This window comes from Syngnathoides biaculeatus, chromosome 12 (genome assembly GCF_019802595.1).
Source record: "Syngnathoides biaculeatus isolate LvHL_M chromosome 12, ASM1980259v1, whole genome shotgun sequence".
Classification (NCBI taxonomy): domain Eukaryota; kingdom Metazoa; phylum Chordata; class Actinopteri; order Syngnathiformes; family Syngnathidae; genus Syngnathoides; species Syngnathoides biaculeatus.
Window position 1 is genome coordinate 18018604 of NC_084651.1, and position 20872 is coordinate 18039475.

General features: G+C 40.0%; 1 protein-coding gene across 1 annotated transcript in view; it reads right to left on the bottom strand.

Annotated features, from left to right (window-relative positions):
• cdh23 (cadherin-related 23) overlaps nt 1–20872 on the bottom strand; it is a 215694-nt gene that overhangs the window by 117742 nt on the left and 77080 nt on the right. The window contains exon 9 of the mRNA XM_061836939.1: nt 18488–18566. Coding sequence (XP_061692923.1) covers nt 18488–18566 — 79 coding nt within the window. The remainder of the gene's footprint in view (nt 1–18487; nt 18567–20872) is intronic.

Sequence of the window (20872 nt, forward strand, 5' to 3'; positions counted from 1 at the left end):
ACAGCAGTGGTCGGAATATTAATAAAGAAACAAAAAGTATGCAGCAAGTAAAATTTCATTTTGTTGAAAAAGTATCATGACTGATACAATATGGAGCCCTAATATTTTGGTATGTGAAATGTTTTAAACACACCTAGAAATACGGGCACGTGCGCGCGCACACGCACACACACACTCACGCAGTCATATACACTGCATCATTATTGTGAAAATGTACCCTGAAGAAAGGGCAATTTTGCGGTGTACTAGTATGATAGGATATTTTCAAATGAATTTTAAACATGCCAAATTGTGATGTGATGGAATTAATATTAACAGGTGGATTAGTTCAGTCCCCACTGACGGCCCAGATCCCAGATGCACCATCCATAATGTATCATTTGGAACAAAATACTTCATCATTAGGTGAGACAAAAATCAATCAATCAATCTATCGATCTAAAATGCTACTTGAGTAAATGGAAAGTGTTACACTGAAGCAGACTCGAGGATTTTAGCCTCGATATTGGCACGATTAACAATTGTGGGCGATTTCCCAGATCTGGCCTGATATATTTTGTTAGGAAAGACAATACATTTTGGACTGAGTCATAATCCATGACCAAAGATTTGGCCCAATAACAGTCTGATGATTTGGTCCCAAGATAACCCCACGATGTTAAAATGTCTTGCATGTATGATTTTCTGCAATATATTTCTGTAATCTGACATATCAATGACAATTCCCACGGCGCACGCTAACGTCAACCAATAAAATTACATATTGAGACCAGCTTCACCACTTGTTCTTGCTGTTGCCAACATACTTGGTCACTGTTGTCAACAATGAAACAATGTGAACTGAAGCTTCAGAGGATGATTAGAAAGAATGCTGGCTTGTTTACTTACAAACCTTAGTGCTAGAACTTGCTTGGTAGGCTACATAACATTATTTTGCCTTCTTGTGAGAAGTGTTGTATTAAAAGTATGTGAACATACCTCAAGCACTTTTTGAATGGAAAGTCCACTCCCAGGAACGCATGACAACACCATGCTTTTCCTATTTATGATCTTTTTTCCCCCTAACATATTATAGTACATTTCCATATCGTCGAGTTGTAGCCAGTCGCGTTGACTATTAACATATTTTCTGGTTTGGCCACTCCGACAGTGTTTCATTGGACAAGATAAAGCCCTGCGATCATAAAAAAAAAAAACAGGATGACACCACTATCAGAATAAATCTTCTGTCGTGTTTCCACTGTCTGCCTGAGCTAAAGCAAGATTTTATGGTAGTCGTCTGACAAAATGCAATTGACCAAATTTTTGTTGTAGTCTGATACGGGCTCCCACCTCTGAATACGACTACACGTTAAGTTGGTTTGTCAATATTTTCCCATCTTTCAGCCATGCACTCTAGCTAGAAATTGTTCTGTGCTTTGCCATTCTTTTCACGTGCAAATTTCTTATGAACCGTGAGCTGTACTTTGAGGGATTAGGAATCGTTCTCTACAGATCATTTGTAGCAGAGCAAAAAAGAAATACAGTACACCCAGATGCTAGGTCCAAAGTGCACAACAGCTAGGGTCAACAGATTAACCCATGTCTGTGTTCCTTACTCCCCATTCGCTGCTCTATTATTGCCCTGTAAATCTTAAATAGAGAGGAGGGAAGCTTGAGAAGAAAGAGCACAGGGCAAGTTGTGGGGACAGAAGAAGACAGCTCCATTTGAGCCCTCAGGTAATTAACCTGAATTGTGTTCGCAAGGTGTACTGAGGGACAAAGGGATAAAAGTGACAGAAAATTACGTCAGGTTTATACACAACTCTAACTTCTGTGGCAAAATGAAGATGAATATGATGTGTTTATTTGCAACTAGGGTATTCTATTGTAATAGTATGAACATTATTTTTTTTTGTTCTTTAAGTCTGTGTTTGATTTGCAATGGACTTGTCAATTGGAAATTAATCTAAAATGACAATTGCATTTTGTATTACTTTGTTGTATAAATTATTAAATGTTACTCAATATATTTACGACATTTATGATACAAATGTTCTCTAATATTTTCCTTAAGACTGACTCAATTTCCCATGTTGTAAACAAATTTGCTCTTTGGCTGTTATAGTAGTGGTAGTTCAGTGTACTTTAATATGCTGCTAAACTGCTTTTGAATTCTGCAAGAATGCCTATGAAATCTTCTATTGTAATGTTAACAGAGTTTGAAATAATAGTATTAAGCAATCATGTAAAATGCTTTTGGTTGACTAATTAGATTGAAAATGTGTCCCACGTACTTTCGCAGATATCATTTCAATTATTCAGTATATGCAAAGTAAAAAGAATGGTAGCTTGGCTAAACATTTTTCCTACGGTTTCTTTTATTGGACATAAGTTGACATCAATTCTCATGGACCTGAAAACACTGACCATGACATTTCCAAAAACGTTGTGGAAAGAGAGAGGTGATCAGCTCTAACAAAGTAAAATGGTAAAGACTGACACACAGCTGCTCTTGCAATAAAAGATGCAACCCTGTCGGAGTGCTCTGACCACTAGACAAATTGAATGGGGCACTACGACCACATTAATTCATTTTGACCCAGCAATGTCTTAAAATGGCTCATATCCATGTGATATTATACATTTTAATGTGTTATACTATCTGAGGAGCGCACCAACCCGACACCGATCTGCTGTACAGTTTATTATTCATGTGTATAGTGAGTATTTACCTTTAGCTGCTTCACATTATCACAACCAATGTATGCACCTGGCATGTATACGCCACCCCTGTGGTAATATTTTGACCAGAATACTGTGCCCTCTCAGAAAGGGTAGCAGAGATATTCATGCCAGAGAAACCGCCTGAGGCATCAGGCAGGTGAAGTGAACCAGCTGCCTTCACAAAGTCTGTATGCCATTTAATGTCCACACACCTCAGCTCACTACAGTGACATCTGTTTTAAGAACTTTCCTTGCCAAGTTTGTTCCCATGGCAACACCTGTAGTCACAGAGGTTTTGTGGGTAGGAATGTTTATAATTTATATAGTGTACCGTGAACTGTGTGTGTCACTATTCTCTAATTTGTGATCATGCTGATTCTCGAACCAATCCCCAAAACTATAAAAGTCGAGAAGATCCATGAGTCATCTTCCGTTACATTCTATTTGATTACAAGATTTTGTTGAATGGGAGGTTTGAAAGTCACCTGCCTGAGTTGCCAGCTAATTATGGTGGAGAGCAATGTTCCCTCTAAAGTGCGCATGTGCGCAAGTGAGCACTGCTAACGTGATGTGATCTCTGCCAACAGACATTCTGCGTTGCGCACAAAAAAAAAAAAAAGTAAAAACACAAGCCGAGTGAAAGTACAAAATACAACTACAATATTCAGTTTGTGCCATTTTGCCATGTGATTCAATGAGTGAGGAGTGACTGGCTGAATCTGATTCACATACGTAGTTACACAGCTTGTCGACCGACGTTTACAATGACGGCGTCCTTATGCGCCGCCCACCACTGGTTTTGAGTTAGCAAAGCGGTCTGGATATCGTAGAGCGATGACCAGTGAGACGCGCTACTCATGTTTACCCACATGGTGAAAGTAAAGAAGTAAAAAAAGAAATGGTCTTATTTTAAGATGCATTGACTGTCAGAGTACATGTGAATCGAAGAAAAAGCGGTGAAACCGGATGAGATTTTCTCTGAGCGAGAAAGGTCTGGTCTGAAAAATGTTGCAAGTCAAAGTAGAAAGCGAGTTCTACGCAAGGAAAAGTGTGGCTAGAATGTATGCTGGACTCAAGTGTCACATTCCGCACAAGCCAATTAGAATTGTACGCAGTTGAAAGTTGGGAATCGGGATCGTTGCTTCGTTGGAGGACAGCGCCAAAGAGAAAAGGACGAGATGAGACTGGTAAACAAATCGAACCCAGAGCAAGTTAAGATTCTCATCAACAATGTTCTGTTCAACAGGAATGCATCTCTGTTGTCGGTTTAACAAATTCACAATCACATGGCAAAGTACCTGAGTATATATAAAAAAAATGACAGAGCAAAAACTATTCCTTTTAATTTTTTAATTTAATCAGTCAATAAATGTAATGGATCAATTAATCAATCAATCAGTAATAATAAAGTTCCACCTTGACACTAACAAAACAATTATTTCATCTCGCAGCATATGTGACAAAAGCCAATATGGGAAAACCTGGGACCAAGGTAGGTAAACCATGGATAGCTCCAAGAAAAAAACGGTTCTCTAAAAAAACAAAAAAAAAAGTGTTTATTGCTCCCAGCAACATGAACTAGATTAATAACAACCATCACTCAGTCCTCCATTTTACAGCCTTGTTGCGCCAACATTGAAGTTCATATATATATATATACAGTGAAGAAAATAAGTATTTGAACACCCTGCTATATTGCAAGTTCTGCCACTTAGAAATCATGGGTCTGTAATTTTCATCGTAGGTGCATGTCCACTGTTGTTGTTGTTGTTTTCCTTTCGGCTTTTCCCTTTTGGGGTCGCCACAGCGTATCATCTCAGATGAACGCTTATATATGTTTGGCACAATATTTACGCCGGATTTCCTTCCTGACGCAACCCTTCTCAGGGAGTGGAGGCCCCAGTGGGATACGAATCCAAAACCCTTGGTTTACCAAAGCAGTGCTCTAACCACTGAGCTACGGGGCCTCTAGGTGCATGTCCACTGTGAGAGAGATAACTTAAAAAGAAAAATCCAGAAATCACAATGTATGATTTTTTTAACAAATTATGTGTTATACAGCTGCAAATAAGTATTTGAACACCTGTCTATCAGATAGGATTCTGACCCTCAAAGACCTAGTAGTCCGCCTTTAGAGGTCCACCTCCACTCCATGTATAATCCTGAATCAGATGCACTTGTTTGAGGTCGTTATCTGCATAAAGACACCTGTCCAGCCCATACAATCAGTAAGACTCAGACTTGTAACATGGCCAAGACCAAAGAGCTGTCCAAAGATGCCAGAGACAAAATTGTACAACTTCACATGGCTGGAAAGGGTTACGGAGAAATTGCCAAGCAGCTTGGTGAAAAAAAGGTCCACTGTTGGAGCAATCATAAGGAAATGGAAGAAGCTAAATATGACGGTCAATCTCAATTGGAGTTGAGCCCCATGCAAGATATCACCTCGTGGGGTCTCAATGATCCTTACAAAGGTGAGGAATTAGCCCAGAACTACACGACAGGACTTGTTCAATGACCTGGAAAGAGCTGGGACCACAATTTCCAAGGTGACTATTGGTAATACACTAAGACGCCATGGTTTGAAATCATGGATGGCACGTATGGTTCCCCTGAATAAACCAGCACATATCAAGGCCCGTCTTAAGTTTGCCAATGGCCATTTGGATGATACAGAGGAGTCATGGGAGAAAGTTTTGTGGTCAGATGAGACCAAAATTGAACCCTTTGGTCGTAATTCAACTAACCGTGTTTGGAGGAAGACGAATGATGAGTTCCATCCCAAGAACACCATCCCTACTGTGAAGCATGAGGGTGGTAGCATCATGCTTTGGGGGTGTTTTTCTGCACATGGGAAAGAACGACTACACTGTTTTAGGAGAGAATGACCGCGGCCATGTATTGTGAGATTTTGGGAAACAACCTCTTTCCCTCAGTCAGAGCATTGAAGATGGGTCGTGGCTGGGTCTTTCAACTTGCCAATGACCCGAAGCACACAGCCAGGAAAACCAAGGAGTGGCTCCGTGAGAAGCATATCAAGTTTCTGGCGTGGCCTAGACAGTCTCCAGACCTAAAGCCATTGGAAAATCTTTGGAGGGAGCTGAAACTCCGTGTTTCTCAGCGACAGCCCAGAAACCTGTCTGATCTGGAAATTGTGGACGTCGTGTTCTCCGGGAAAAAGAGAAAAAGAACCATCCGGACTGTTATGTGTGTGAAGTTCAAAAGCCAGCAACTGTGATGATATGGGGCTGTGTTAGTGCCAATGGCATGGGTAACTTACAGTACGTATCTGTGACGGCCGTATTAATACTAAAAGGTACATAAAGGTTTTGAAGGAAGATATACTGCCATCCAAGCAATGTCTTTTTCATGGACAACCCCCCCCCCCCTGCTAATGCCAAACCACATTCTGAATGTGTTACAACAGCGTGGCTTCATATTAAAAGAGTGTGGGTACAAGTCTGGCCTGCCAGCAGGACAAACTTTTCTCCCATTGAAATTGTGTGGTGCATTATGAAGCGTAAAATACAATAATGGAGACCCCGGACTGTTGAACGGCTGAAGGTGTACATCAAGCAAGAATGGGAAAGAAGTCCACCTACAACGCTTCAACAATTAGTGCCTTCAGTTCCGAAAAGTTTATTGAATGTTGTTAAAAGAAAAGGTGATGTAACACAGGGCTAAACATGATCCTGTCCTGGGTTTTTTAGAATGTGTTGCAGCCATAAAATTCCAAGTTAATGATTATTTGACAAAAACAATAAAATTGATCAGTTTTCAACATATCTTTTCATTGTAGTGTATTCAGTTAATTATACTGTAGCCTGAACATGATTTGCAAATCAACAAACACAAAGTCCCAACTTCATAGGAATTTTGTTTGTACACACACACACAGTCATTCACACCACTGACTAAATGTCGTACATAGGGCAGAAATAGGCAGTCTTCTCCCTAAAAAGTATATGAAAACACAGGAAGGCTATATTAAATCATGTTTTTATAATAACACTGACATTTCGTTTCTATTTTAGACCTCTGTTGCTAATGATTGGTGTTGCTGTGTGGGGAGGGGTATAACATTGAATTGAAGACTCTCAGTATGGGCATGGTGCCACTAAATTGGTTTGTCAGCTTCAGTGACCTGACTGAAATACCAATCCACAAGAGCTGCACCTTATGCATGTGACTGGGCATTGGTATCAGAACCTACTGTACTTGGATGAGACACCTACAGCTATACTTTAAGAGTCGCATCATACAAGTCAATACATTCTGCATACATGTATGCATAAACTGGAGTTTGCAGATTTTAAGATTGGCTCTAGTCGACTGCGCCGTGGAGAGAGGCAGGCTGAAATCATATGCAGTGACTCCCAGGGACCACCAAGAAAGAAAATATAATCATATTCTAATTGCTGATAGAGAATGTTCTCCAGTGATCTGGCAGAACAATATGATTAGACACCCAGGGGGTGAGAACTGCAGCACATCGACACAATCAAATTCAGAAGAAATTACTTTTTGCATTTAGTATTCATACTTTGAGGCTTTATTTATGTATTTCTTTGTGTATTTAAACATGTTCCCAATCAGATAAACCATGGCATATCAAGGTTGTTTCATTTTTGGGAGATATTAATAATTTGAAAACTAAAACGTGACCATATTTAGACAGTGTGAAGGGTTGATCTGGTGCATTTGCATCTAACATTTAGATCTCCTTTTTCTTGACAAGCACAAATCCGATGCAATTTAGCACCTGTCTGTTGTGAGATTATTACTGTTTTCGTTTTTGTCACTCCGTTACCCTTTGTTATTGACAAAACTGGGATCATTTGCACACATAGTGCACTACTTCTCACCTTACATTGCTTAATGAGTCTCTACACTGATGTGTTTGTTGTTATCGTCACTTGTTTACTGAGTGTACCTGAGAGAAATTTCAAATATGTTTTGCAAATAAAAATGAAGCTGATTCTGATACTGTGCGTAACTTTTGTAGAATTTTCTCATCATGCTGCACTGAATAATCTTGGCATTATGAAAGCATCATGATAAATGTGTGAGCAAACCTATCATGATTTATTAATAAGGACATATGTCATGAGTCATTGGAGGCTTACAACATTATTCCCACCCTGCTATCAAACTAAAAATCAGATGAGAGAAAAAAAAAGAGAGTAGGAATTCTAAAGTCATTTTATTTACTGCAAAAAAAAGAGCTATGTTGAATTATTAAATAATCAAAATAAAGCACTCAAATGTGATCTCAAAATATGAATCCTGTGACAAGTGCATGACAATAACTTTCTTGGTGCATATAAAAATTTGAGAAAAGCCAAGCAAGAGTTCTCCAAGTGGAATCACCATGACTAATCCAGTGACAACTGTTTTCTCTAGTTTGTGACAAGACCACGGGGGGAGCTAGAACATTTTAGTAATGTGATATGGCATGCCGCCACAGCTCTGTGTCTTGAGGCAAAGATTTGGTGTGTTTTGCAGAATGTACCCAAATTAGTGTCACTTTTAAGGATTAACACTTGCAGGCCAATCCAGCTGATGATTAGGTTTGGTCCATTGTTTTTCAAACTACGCCGACATCAAATTTCCAATACACAGTGCGAACACATTCTTCTGTATACTAGTAACCATGCATTAATTTGTATGCAAAAGGAGCGATGCACCTTGCAATTTGATGACATCCTGAATTTCACCAATACTGAATGAAATTGGTTTCTAAATTGAATGTTTAGCTTCGATATCATTATATCAATATTCTGTATTTCAAATTTGAGCTTCAGGTTTTCCCCTTCAAAGTAATCCCCAGGAGACTAACGCACGTTCCTACTCTCCCCTGCCACACTATCACGCATGCACTCCTGGAAGGAGCAGCGCGGTTGTCACGGGCCATGGCCCTCTTGATATCATCCACTTATACAAAACACGGCATGTTAGGATCCTCTTGAGCTCAGAAAAAAAAAAAAGAAAATCACAGGCAGCCAGGTTGTGTGTGTATTGATGGTGCTCCAACACAGCAATGTCCTCTGAGCCGTTGTAAACAGAAGGGCTGCGAGTTGTCCTGCCGTTGTAAACGGGAGGGCCGCGAGTCGTCCTGCCCCAACTTTCATTTCTTACATTTTAAAAAACAACAACACATGTTGCACAAGCTAAAGAAAAACAGATATTTCACACATCGTGTAGGCATGGAATCAATGCAAACAGGGCTGCAATTGTTGAGCTGGGTGTTGAAGCCCAAAGTAATTTAATAAAAAATGATTTTGAATGACTATGGAAGTTCCACTGCTAACTAATGATTTGTGTGCAGTGTTTGGGAATTGACTCTCTTTCATATTTGGACAGAAGATAGCGGCGAGTACATTTTTTGTTTACACAAGGTTAAAGGTTAAGTCTGCAGTTAAAAAAAAAGACTCAATGTCATATAAGTGAAAACTGTCTCGACATGATTATAGAAATATACATTGTTGGTGAGGGCGGCACGGTGGGTCAGCTGGTAATGCGTTGGGCTTACAGTTCTAAAGTCCCGGGTTCAATCCCGGACTCGCGTGTGTGGAGTTTGCATGTTCTCCCAGTGCATGCCTGGGTTTCCTCTGGGCACTCCAGTTTACTCCCACATTCCAAAACCATGCAACATTAATTGGACACTATAAATTGCCCCGATGTGTGATTGTGAGTGCGCCTGTTTTTCTCCATGTGCCCTGCGATGGCTGGCAACCAGTTCAGGGTGTACCCCGCCTCCTGCCCGAAGACAGCCGGGATAGGCTCCAGCGACCCTCGTGAGGATAAGCGACGGAGAAAATGGATTGATGGATGCATTGTTGGTGATGGTCAGAAACCTTAATTGGATCTCCTTAACAGTCACAAACAGCAAAACTGCCGCGTAGTGGATGGAGGGAGAGCCTTCCTACACGTATGAATACCCTCAACTTGTGTAAGTGCGAATATCTTAGCTGCATTATGTTTGTTACAATATAAATGTGCTTGGCTGCTGATCTACAAATGCACCTTCAACAACTCCTAGCAGAGTTGAATATTCACTAGCGATGTCATAATAAATGCACACACAACATTAAAATTTACATTGAAATCGCAAATATTGTTGTGGATCTGAAAAACGTGTAAATCACAGGTCTATTTATGACTCAGAAAGACGTGTAAATTCCGGATGTACAATATTTGTGGATTGGAAAAACACGCCCGCGATCATTGTGAGGATAAACAGCTCAGATGATAAATGGATGGATGGAAAAACGTGTAACGGATTTATTTGTGAGAATAGTTTTGACACAAATCTCTTCTATCTTTCCATACCACTGAAGCGTGTAACCACAATATTAAACAAATTGTTACATTAATACTGTATCTTTGTGACAGTGTTAAGTTAAACATTTTTGTGTTTGACATGGTGGACTCTGTGATGCTACTAATGTACTTGATCCTATTAAATTATTGGTCAGATGTTTGCACGTGCACCTAATATGGTGAGTAAACGAGTATAATTTTTGGATGCATTGAATCAGAAAAAAATAAGAAAATGCAAACAGGCACAGTCTACTGTAGCATTTATGTTGCAACCCAGTGAGGTCTGCACTCCAATGATGAGTGTCCCTCTGCACTCTAAACTCAACTAGACTTAGGATTGTGTGGTGATCAGTGTCCCGTAGACTCTTGTCTGAGAGATTACACAGCAACATGCTACGGAGAGCCTCAGAGCGTTTAATTGAAAACCAGAGAAATCCCAGCATCACAACACTCACAATAAGAGCTCCCTCCAGAATAACAGGTATTAGCCTTGTCCATATTACAACTTGTCTGCTGATATAAGCTCGGTCATAGCAGAATGGAGTCAGAGCATCAGGGTGGAGCAGTGCAGATGGATAGAGATATGTGTGAACAGCAAGAGTAAGGAGGAAATAATTGTGTTTACTAGAGTTTATCACTGCTAAGGAATTATTTTACAATGTTGTTTTTTTTCGCCAAAGATGAATTGCTTTGTATGTTGTGACAACCCATTGTCACAGTCAGTCTAGTTTCTGAGGTGAACCTACAGTAGATGACCTGGATATGGTCAAGGTCAGAAATCATCTGCGGAGGACTTGATCTCCTCAAACTGCACCAGGACAAAGGTATGCGAGTCTGGGCAGGATGTTATATTCTGCTTTTGGAAGTGGTGGGAAGTAGTATATAATTTGTTACTGTGCTTCAAAACAGATTTGAATAAGATAGATATTGCCCATTCATGGCCTCATTTAAGAGAATTGTTTCATGCTATCAGGTCCAAGAATTATCTGAAACAAATATGTTGTCTTGAGCTAGCCAAAAAACTTAATCATGAGTCATTCCAAAATTACCCAGATATTCTACTTTGAAAGAAACTTATACACGTTAGGTGTATTTTCTCTGTTGTTGTTGCCAAGTTATTATATTGTACACAACTGACTCTAAAATATCATTTTAATTAATTTTTTCTACTTAAGTACATATCTGAGAATAAACAAACAAACAAATAAACACATAAATAAATGTGAACATTTTGATATTCTCTGCCATTTCTCAATGCGAGTCATCTTCAGTTCTGTCACGTCAGATGGTGAACATAGCTGGACAGCCATATTTGGGTCTATTCAGAGATGCTCAATTGTTTTTAAGTCAGGATTCTAGCTGGGTCATTCAAAAACAGGCCGGGTCATTTAAAAACATTCACAGAGTTATTCTTATTTTGTGTGCTTTGGGTAATTGTCTTGTTGGAAGGTAAACCTTGGATCCAGTCTGATGTCCTGAGCACTCTGGAGAAGGTTTTGGTCCAGGATTTCACGATACTTGGCCCATTTGTCTTTCTTTCGATTGCGACCAGTCATGTTGTCCCTACAGCTGAAAAATGTCCCCGCAGCAATGACGCTGCCACCACCATGCTTCACTGTTGGGACTGCATTGGACAGGTGATGTGCAGGGACTGGTTTTCTCTACACATACTGCTTAGAATTAAGGAAAAAACTTCAATCTTGGTCACATCAGACAAGAGAATCGTCATTCTCACCATCTTGAAGCTTGTTATGTTATATATATTTATTTATTTTAAAGCAAACTCCAGGTGGGTTTTCATGTGTCTTGCACAGAGGAGAGGCTTCTGTCAGGCCACGCTGCCATAAAACCCCGACAGGTGGAGGGGTGCAGTGATGATTGCCTTTTTAGACGTTTCTCCCATCCCCCGACTGCATCTCTGGAGCTCAGCCACCTTGATCTTTGGGTTCCTTTTTCCCTCTCCACCAAGGCTCTTCTCCCTCGATTGCTCAGTTTAGCTGGACACCCAGCTCTAGGAAAGGTTCTGGTCGTCCCAAGTGTTTCCATTTAAATATTATTTAGACCACTGTGGTCTTAAGAACTTTAAGAGTAGCAGAAATCATTTTGTAACCTTTGGCAGATCTGTCCCTTGCAACGATTCTGTCTCTGAGCTCTTCAGGCAGTTCCTTTGACCTCATGATTCTCATTTGCTCTGACGTGCACAGTGCATTGTAAAGTCTTATAAAGACAGGTGGGTGGCTTTCCTAATCACGTCCAATCGGTATAATCAAACACAGCTTGACTCCAATGAAGGTGTGGAACCATTTCAAGGATGATCATGAGAAATGGACATTCACCAAGATAAATATATGAGCATTACAGCAAAGGGTCTAAATACATATGTTTTTTTTTTTTTTGCAAAAATTCAACAGTCCCGTTATCTTGTTAATATGGGGGGCTGTGTGTACATTAATGAGGGATAAAATTTAATTTAAATCATTTTAGCTAATGGCTCCAATATAACAGAAAATTTGAAGGTGGTCTGAATACTTTCCGTACCCAATGTATTTTAACAATTAGTCTGCCTGGATAATTCCAAGACAAGACCCCTTGAGGTCAGTATTTGCTGCTGTTTCCATAAATGGAACAGATGCAATCCGAAAGAAAGAATTGTCTCAATGTAAAGAAAAGGATGGCAAAGGCTTAAGATGGGATTAGTCGTGCTTGCGTGTGACAAAGAGATCGAAGCGCACAAAGATGAACAAGAGGCTGATATAAAAGGCTTCAGGGATGTCCTTTCATTTACGGGGGGAGCTGGCTGATTTTTCCGCTGCTGTTCACATACTATCATTACAGCACAGTGCCAAGGCTACACAAACTTTACACAATAGATTAACTCCTATCCTGGCAGACAGCCTCATGTTGTAACTTGGTGTAATATAATTCACATAGAACCAAGAATGAACTTCACTGAGCAGAAGTTGAGCTAGCAGAAATGAAGATGTTGAGGTTCTCGCTTGGAGTTAGCAGGTTGGATAGGATTACAAATGAGCTCATTAGAGGGACAGCCAAAGTTGGATGTTTTGGACACAAGGTTAGAGAGAGCAGACTTCGATGGTTTGGACATGTCCAGAGGCGAGAGAGTGAGTATATAGATAGTAGGAGTGTGAGGATGGAGCTGCCAGGCAAAAGAGCGAGAGGAAGACCAAAGAGAAGGTTGATGGATGTTATGAGGGAGGACATGAGGACAGTGAGTGTTAAGAGAGGAGGATACACGAGATAGGCTTAGATGGAAAAAGATGACACGCTGTGGCGACCCCTAAAGATCTTGATAGCCTGGATCTTATATGATGACGAGGTATTCTTAGGTAGGATACTTGGGTATTCAATTTTGGTCAGAGTCCATACGATGCCCCATAGTGTATAATCTTCATCAATTCTTGTGTTTGCTTTGTGTACATTATGCACACAACACATTTTCATATGGATCTGACCTAGATTGTGATTTAAATATATAGTATACCATGGAAAAGTCCCATTTAACATATTGAGGTTGTTCGAGGAGTTTGCTGGCCAAAATTGAATGTAGCCTCACTTCACTAATCCATTCTCTCTGACCAAAGACCTGCTTTGAACCTAGCCATTCATAATGGCATGTGATTATTAAAGTTGTGACTTAAACATATACATACACTGAGGTATGAAAGGGAACCAGTAATAAAGCAATGCGTATATAATTACAATTGTGCAAATGATATGGAGTCGACAAGCGATTTTAAAGCATTTTGAACATCTCCAGTCGTTACATTATTCAGCTTCTGGTTGTGTTGGCAGCACCAGAGCACTAGATGTTCCACTTCCTGTCGATATGCAGACTCGTCATTGTCTTTAATGAGGCAGATGACTGTCGTGTCATCTGTTAATTTCAGGAGTCTGAAAGCTGGGTGTGTTGAGGTGAGGTCATTGTGTAGCAAGAGAAGAGCAATGGAGAGAGGACACATCCTTGAGTGGCCCTCATTGATGATTATCCATGTGGATCAGGTGGTTTCTCTCAGCCTCAACTGCTGTCTGCTGCCCATCAGGAAACTTTAAATCCACTGTCAGATGGAAGGAGCGGCACCGAGCTGGAGAAGCTTGGAGGAGAGGAGTTTGAATTCAGAGCTTAAGTGCACAAACAGGGTATTCGTGTAGGTCCTTGCACCTACCCCGTGTCATATAAAATATGACAAAGTTTTTTTTTTTTTAAATTGCCAGCCCCCCATTTAAATTTCAGTAAATGATGCTGCCAATGCTGTTTAAGTATTCTTCATGTGTACAAGTACATGTTTTAGTTTTTTTGCACTTCTTGTCCTCTGCTTGCACAATATATTAATTATTCCATGCACAATATCTCTGTATGGAAATAAGAAAGTGGTCATGGGCTCAGGATAAGGCCATCAGCGCTTTGGTGTGTCAGTCCAGTGGGTTGTTGATGTCTTAGACGAGGCGAGACTGTACATGCTTGAGTGATCGTCTTTGGGGGCTGTTTGAAGTGGCTAATGAGTGACGTTATGGAATACTGGAGAAAAATCCTTGCATATCATAAGGTGCTAACATGAATATAAACATATGCAAGTAGCTATTAAAGTGCTTGTTATAGGGTCATTTCTATTTTATGGTGTGTGGCGTTAAATGATCCCCACTGCCTAATGATACAAAATGGTCTTACCCTCTGAGTAAGTGTATTGTCTATCCCATGTTGAGTATTTGAAACTGACATTCCATTTTTATCATGTGATTTCATTAAAATAATTCTTGCACCAATGACAAATTATGGAGAAGTGTTTGTGATGTAACGAACCTGTATGAAATGTTCACAGAACATATTTAAACTTATCTTACTAGCAACCATTGTGACACCTTGCTGAAACGCACATTTCGTATACTGTGTATTATAGTATTATACTCTCATAAGAATTTAATATGTTATAAGAATTTGGTTGAGGAAGCTTAGAAAAGTTATGTAAGTCTTATTTGCTATAATTTCCACCAAGACGCATGTCTGTGGCTGTAAACGCAGAAATGCATGCACTGATATAGTTTAACAATGCAAGGATCTTTAGCAAATCCAAAAACGAAACATATGTCAGTATTATTCAAACTACATTCTGCTAAATTTTGTTGTGTCAGATTCAGGAGCCCCAATATGTTTTTGTCCTAGCCGTGAAACAGTGGACCAGCACGACACCCTGAGCAAAAACTCGAGGATGAAACCGAGTTTGCACGTGTTTTGTAGACTTGGAAAAGGCATTTCACCATGTCCCGCAGGGAGCTCCGTGTCCTGTGGTTCTGGAGTATGGGGTACCAAATCCTTTGATGTGGACTGTTCACTCCCTGTATGACTACTGTCAGAGTTTGGTGCACATTGCTGCAAGTACATCGGACTCATTTCCAGTGACGGTTGGACTCCACCAAGGCTGCATTTTGTCACAGATTCTTGACAATGGTGCCATGTCTGCAGTGATGCAGTCTTTGTATTGGTCCGTTGTGGTAAAGAAAGAGCTAAACCAAAAGATGAAGTTCTTGATTTACTGTACCTGATGATCTATGTATGTTCCCACCCTCACCTACAGTCACAAGCTGTGCTTTGTGACTGAAAGAACAAGATCCCAGATACAAGTGGCTGCAGTGTCCAGGCTCTCTCCAAAAGAAAGAGTGAGAAACTCAGTAATCTGTGAGGACCTCAAATTACAACAACTGTGCCTCCACATTGAGAGGAGCTGGATGAGGTTGCTGACACATATTTATTCAGAGAGAATTCTGGACCTCCCTGCTAAAACTACTGCCTCTGTGACCCCAACCTCAGTTAGGATGAAGTAAATGGATGGAAAGATGATATTTAAATTGAGTCATGTGAAATTGTGCAGAGAGGTGGCCTATTTCTCGAGACTATTTGTGAGACTTTGATAACAATTGACAATAGTATGTCAGCGGTCCAATAAGCATCCCGCCCTTTAGAGATCTTAACGTGAACCATCCTTTTCAGTATCTCTCCACCACCAAAACAAACAACTGCATCATTGCAGTAATGCATTCTCTTGTGCACATAAAATCCCTGATATGACTTCTGATTGGCTCAGGCAAAGAAAATCCACATTTTAAGCCCCACAATAATTAACATAAATCACAGCTGCAATTAAGAACCCGTTTATCTTAATTACTGAACTAATGAGATGAGTCCCACAGGAACAACCAGATCTCTCGGAGTGAGGAGCTACACAAGAGGCTTTGTTTAGAGGCAACCTTTAAGTCAGTAATCATGCATGTGCTCGAATACAAGAGTCTTGAGAGATACAGTAGGTGTTACATTATTTTACACAAGTGTACAAGCACTCATTTACACTCTAGTTATACCACTCAGAGGACAAAGTCACACATCATCATCCATCCTCTGGAATCCTCGCCCTTCCACCTTTATGTGCTGCTGCTGCATCACCCTTCTACTTTCATTATCTTTCTAACTTATAATGATTTTATCATGCCCCATAGGGGTTAGTGCAGTGCAATAACTTATTTTTAAATGACTGGGAATACGTTGCACCACATAATTAATGTCTTTTTAATGTTCTTCTCCTCTGGAGCTTGATTCGTCCCTTAAACTTTGCAACAAATACAGACAAACATAACAACAAGGCATATTGCTTTCTACACAAAATGTGTGTGTCACTGTTCATTGTACAAAGAAAGGACAGGGTGTGGTCTGGAATTTAGGTGGAATCAGGTCCATTCACTTAGAGGACTTAGAGTCTTAGAGGGACAGCCAAAGTTGGATGTTTTGGAGGCAAGGTTAGAGAGAGCAGACTTAGATGGTTTGGACATGTTCAGACGCGAGATATATTGGTGAAAGGGTGCTGAGGATGGAGCTGCCAGGCAAAAGAGCGAGAGGAAGATCAAAGACAAGGTTGATGGATGTTGTGAGGGAGGACATGAGGACAGTGGGTGCTAGAGAAGAAGATGCACGAGATAGGCTTAGATGGAAAAAGATGACACGCTGTGGCGATCCCTAACAGGACAAGCCGAAAGAAAAAGAAGAAGAAGCGCATGCAAACAAAGTAGTGTAAACTCCTTTTCTCACTACACACTCAAGTTTCACACATACAATTGAATTTCCTTCAACTGCAAGTTCATTCAAGCAGTGAACCAACAGATGGTCTGACAATGACTATCTCTATCACCCAACATTTCTGTGGTTCGCCAGCTAATCTAGCAGTGCCAGGCTCTTTCCAGCCAGCTGGCAAAACTTGTACCACTGATGTCTTTTCATCTTGGCCATGCTTTAGTTTGACAGGGCATGCAGAGTTTACACTTCACACATGTTTGTAATACTCCCCTTCACACTGTATGTTTTCATCACACAGAACAACGTTTTACTCACTGAGAGATTGGTCATTTTACATGACTAAATGGATGAAAGGGACCATAGCAGGATTTAAGGTAAAATAAAGTATCTTAAGTGGTTTTATATTTGCCACATCTCATTGGAGGCCAATAAGGTAATACTGATGGATCTCATCAGATTATGCCTGTGAATCTTAACCTTAATTTAACTATGTGAACTGACTTCTGAACGAATATTTTTGGTTAGATCATGCTACAGAAAAACTAAAAGCATCCAAACTGAGACTAACAATGTTCGATTTTAAGATCCCAAAAGTCATTAATATTTGTGTTTATTTACTTTGGCTCTGGTTACTAAAGGTATTTGAAGTCATTTCTATATTTTGATGTCTGTTTGTATAAAGCTAGAAAAAGAAGATAGCGGGCCAATCCAATAGCGAGAATCCTTGCTCTGGATTGACACCAAAATCTAATCCGGGCCTCCTTGTCCCAAGGTTGATCTGTCCATCAATTTTCATGGAAATCCATTTACGAGTTCATGAGATATCCTCCTGGCAGATAGACAAAGTAACTGGCAGGCAAAAACATCACATCCTTGGCAGAAGAAAATTCAGCTCAGGAATATGTAAGCAGGAATTGCTGCTATATCCTTATCAGCCCCATGCAAACTGCAGCTTCGACATGTCTTCTCTTCAAATTCTGTCACATTCTACAATCTACAGATTTCACACTAACTGACTTTGGTACTGACACTTGGAATTTTTGCCAAACGTTTCATGCCCAATATCAAATAAATAATTGAAAAAGTTCCAATTGACAACTATGTAATCACCATGTTTGTTTTAAGGAAAACTCTGCCTGGGAAAAAAAATAACACCAGTTTGGATCTTGAAAGGCAGTAAATGAAGACTGTCTTCCTTACACTGTTATGATTAATAAACGATTAAAGGTAAAGCAATTCTGTCATTTTGAGGCAATGGTCCCCGCTGTTATTGATTACTGTGCTTGATGAGATTTGGCCATTTTTTTCTGAGATTATGATAAGAGGTGATCAATTCCACTCTCTGTGCTTTGGATGTCAAATTGATTGTTTGACTCAGACCTGAGATGATGGTGTAGCCGATCCCCCTCGGTCGTCCCAAATCCTGATCGATGGCAGTTATCTTGCGCACCTCATAACCCTGCAGAGACACATTCACACACATACTTTCAAAACATACTTATGCACTGAACTGAGTTTTGACCCTCATTTTTGCAATGCAGCATTTTCTATATAGAGACACGTAGAGTACTCAATTTAAACCATTTATTTGAGGGGACATCTTTGGATATCCTAAAAAAGCAACAATAACAATTTTCTGTTTTGAGGAATTTCCAAATGCATTGGAAACAAAGCTCCGATCTCAAATGCATCTTGGGAAATGAGAAGGTGAAGAAATGGAACATCAGCTGAGATGATCGCATAGTCTGATGACTCCAATTCAAGATAAAATCAGTAGTCTATAAATTAATATATGAAGAGCTCTTTGCCAGGAGGCTTTGAATCAATTTTTATTATTCTGAACAAAAAAAGACATTTACCCGGTAATACAAAGTTTACATAGATTGATTTTAATCTTGAGCAGACGACTGGTGAGCACATCTGCCTCACATTGCTGAGGACTGGGTTTCAAATCACGACCCCACCTCTGGAGTTTGCCTGTGTCGATTTTCTTCAGTTTCTCTGGTTTCCTCCCACATCCCAAAAACATGGAGGCTAGGTTGATTTGAAGACTCCAAATTGCCCAAATGTGAGTGAGAATGGTTGTTTGTTTATATGTGCCCTATGATTGTCTGTCGACCAGTTCAGGGTGTATCCAATCTCTCGTGCAAAGATTGATAGGATAGGCTCCAGCTCGCCTGTGACTCTAGTCTGGATAAGCGGTACATAAAATGGATGTTCCACTACAAACAAAAGAATGAACAGCATGGTAACAGATTTTTTTTTAATGGTGACTGAAATAAACAATGTAAGGGGAACAACATCATATGATTGTCATGTAATGGAATGACACAAAAGGTATTCCCAATTACAAGAGATACAGTGAAGTAAAGAAATATTTGACCACCCTGCTATATTACAAGTTCTCCCACTTAGAAAGCATGGAGGGGTCTGAAATTTTCATCGTAGGTGCATGTCCACTGTGAGAGAGATAATCTAAAAATAAAAATACGGAAATCACAATGTATGATTTTTTAATGATTTGTGTGAAATATGTATTTGAACACCTGTCTATCAGCTAGAATTCTGATTCTAAAAGACCTGTTAGTACGCCTTTAAAAGTCCACCTCCATTATCATCCTGAATCAAAATGCAATGCACCTGTGTGAGGTCATTTGCTGCATAAAGACACCTGTCCACCCCATACAATCAGTAAGACTCAAACTCGTAACATGGCCAAGACCAAAGAGCTGTCCAAAGACACTAGAGACAAATTTGTACAACTCCAAATGACTGAAAAGGGCTATGGAGAAATTGCCAAGCAGCTTGGGGGAAAAAGGGCCACTGTTGGAGCAATCATTTGAAAATGGAAGAAGCTAAACATGACGGTCAATCTTAATCGGAGTGGAGCCCCATGCAAGATATCACCTCATGGGGTCTCAATGATCCTTACAAAGGTGAGGAATCAGTGCAGGACTACACGACAGGACTTGGTCAATGACCTGAAAAGACCTGGGACCACCGTTTCCAAGGTGACTGTTGGTAATACACTAAGACGTCATGGTATGAAATCATGCATGGCACGGATGGTTCCCCTGCATAAACCAGCGCATATCAAGGCCTGTCTTAAGTTTGCCAATGGCCATTTGGATGATACAGAGGAGTCATGGGAGAAAGTTTTGTGGTTAGATGAGACCAAAATGGAACTTATTGGTCATAATTCCACTAAACGTGTTTGGATTAGAATATGGAGAACCTAGACAAGATCTGTGTGGAGGAGTTGGCCAAAATCCCTCCTGCAGTGTGTGCAAATCTGGTGAACAACTACAGGAAACGTTTGCCCTCTGTCATTGCAAACAAAGGCTACTGTACCAAGCATTAACATTGGTTTCTCAGGTGTTCAAATATTTTTTTGGAGCTGTATCACACAAATAAATCATTAAAAAATCATACATTGTGATTTTTGGATTTTTCATTTTAGATTATCTCACAGTTGACATGCACATACGATGAAAATTTCAGACCCCTCCATGATTTCTAAGTGGGAGAACTTGCAATATAGTGGGGTGTTCAAATACTTATTTTATTTACTGTATTTGGGAATGACAAGGCACATATGGTGAAGCACGATCAATGCCAGGTGAACACAAGACATTGGGAGACGCATCTTTTTTAAAAATAGATAAATGTGATCATGTAGCACTTTTAAAGGGATTAAAGCTAAAAAAAAAAAATCCATCCATCCATTTTCTACCGCTTTTCTGGGTCAGGTGGCAGGGGAAGTAG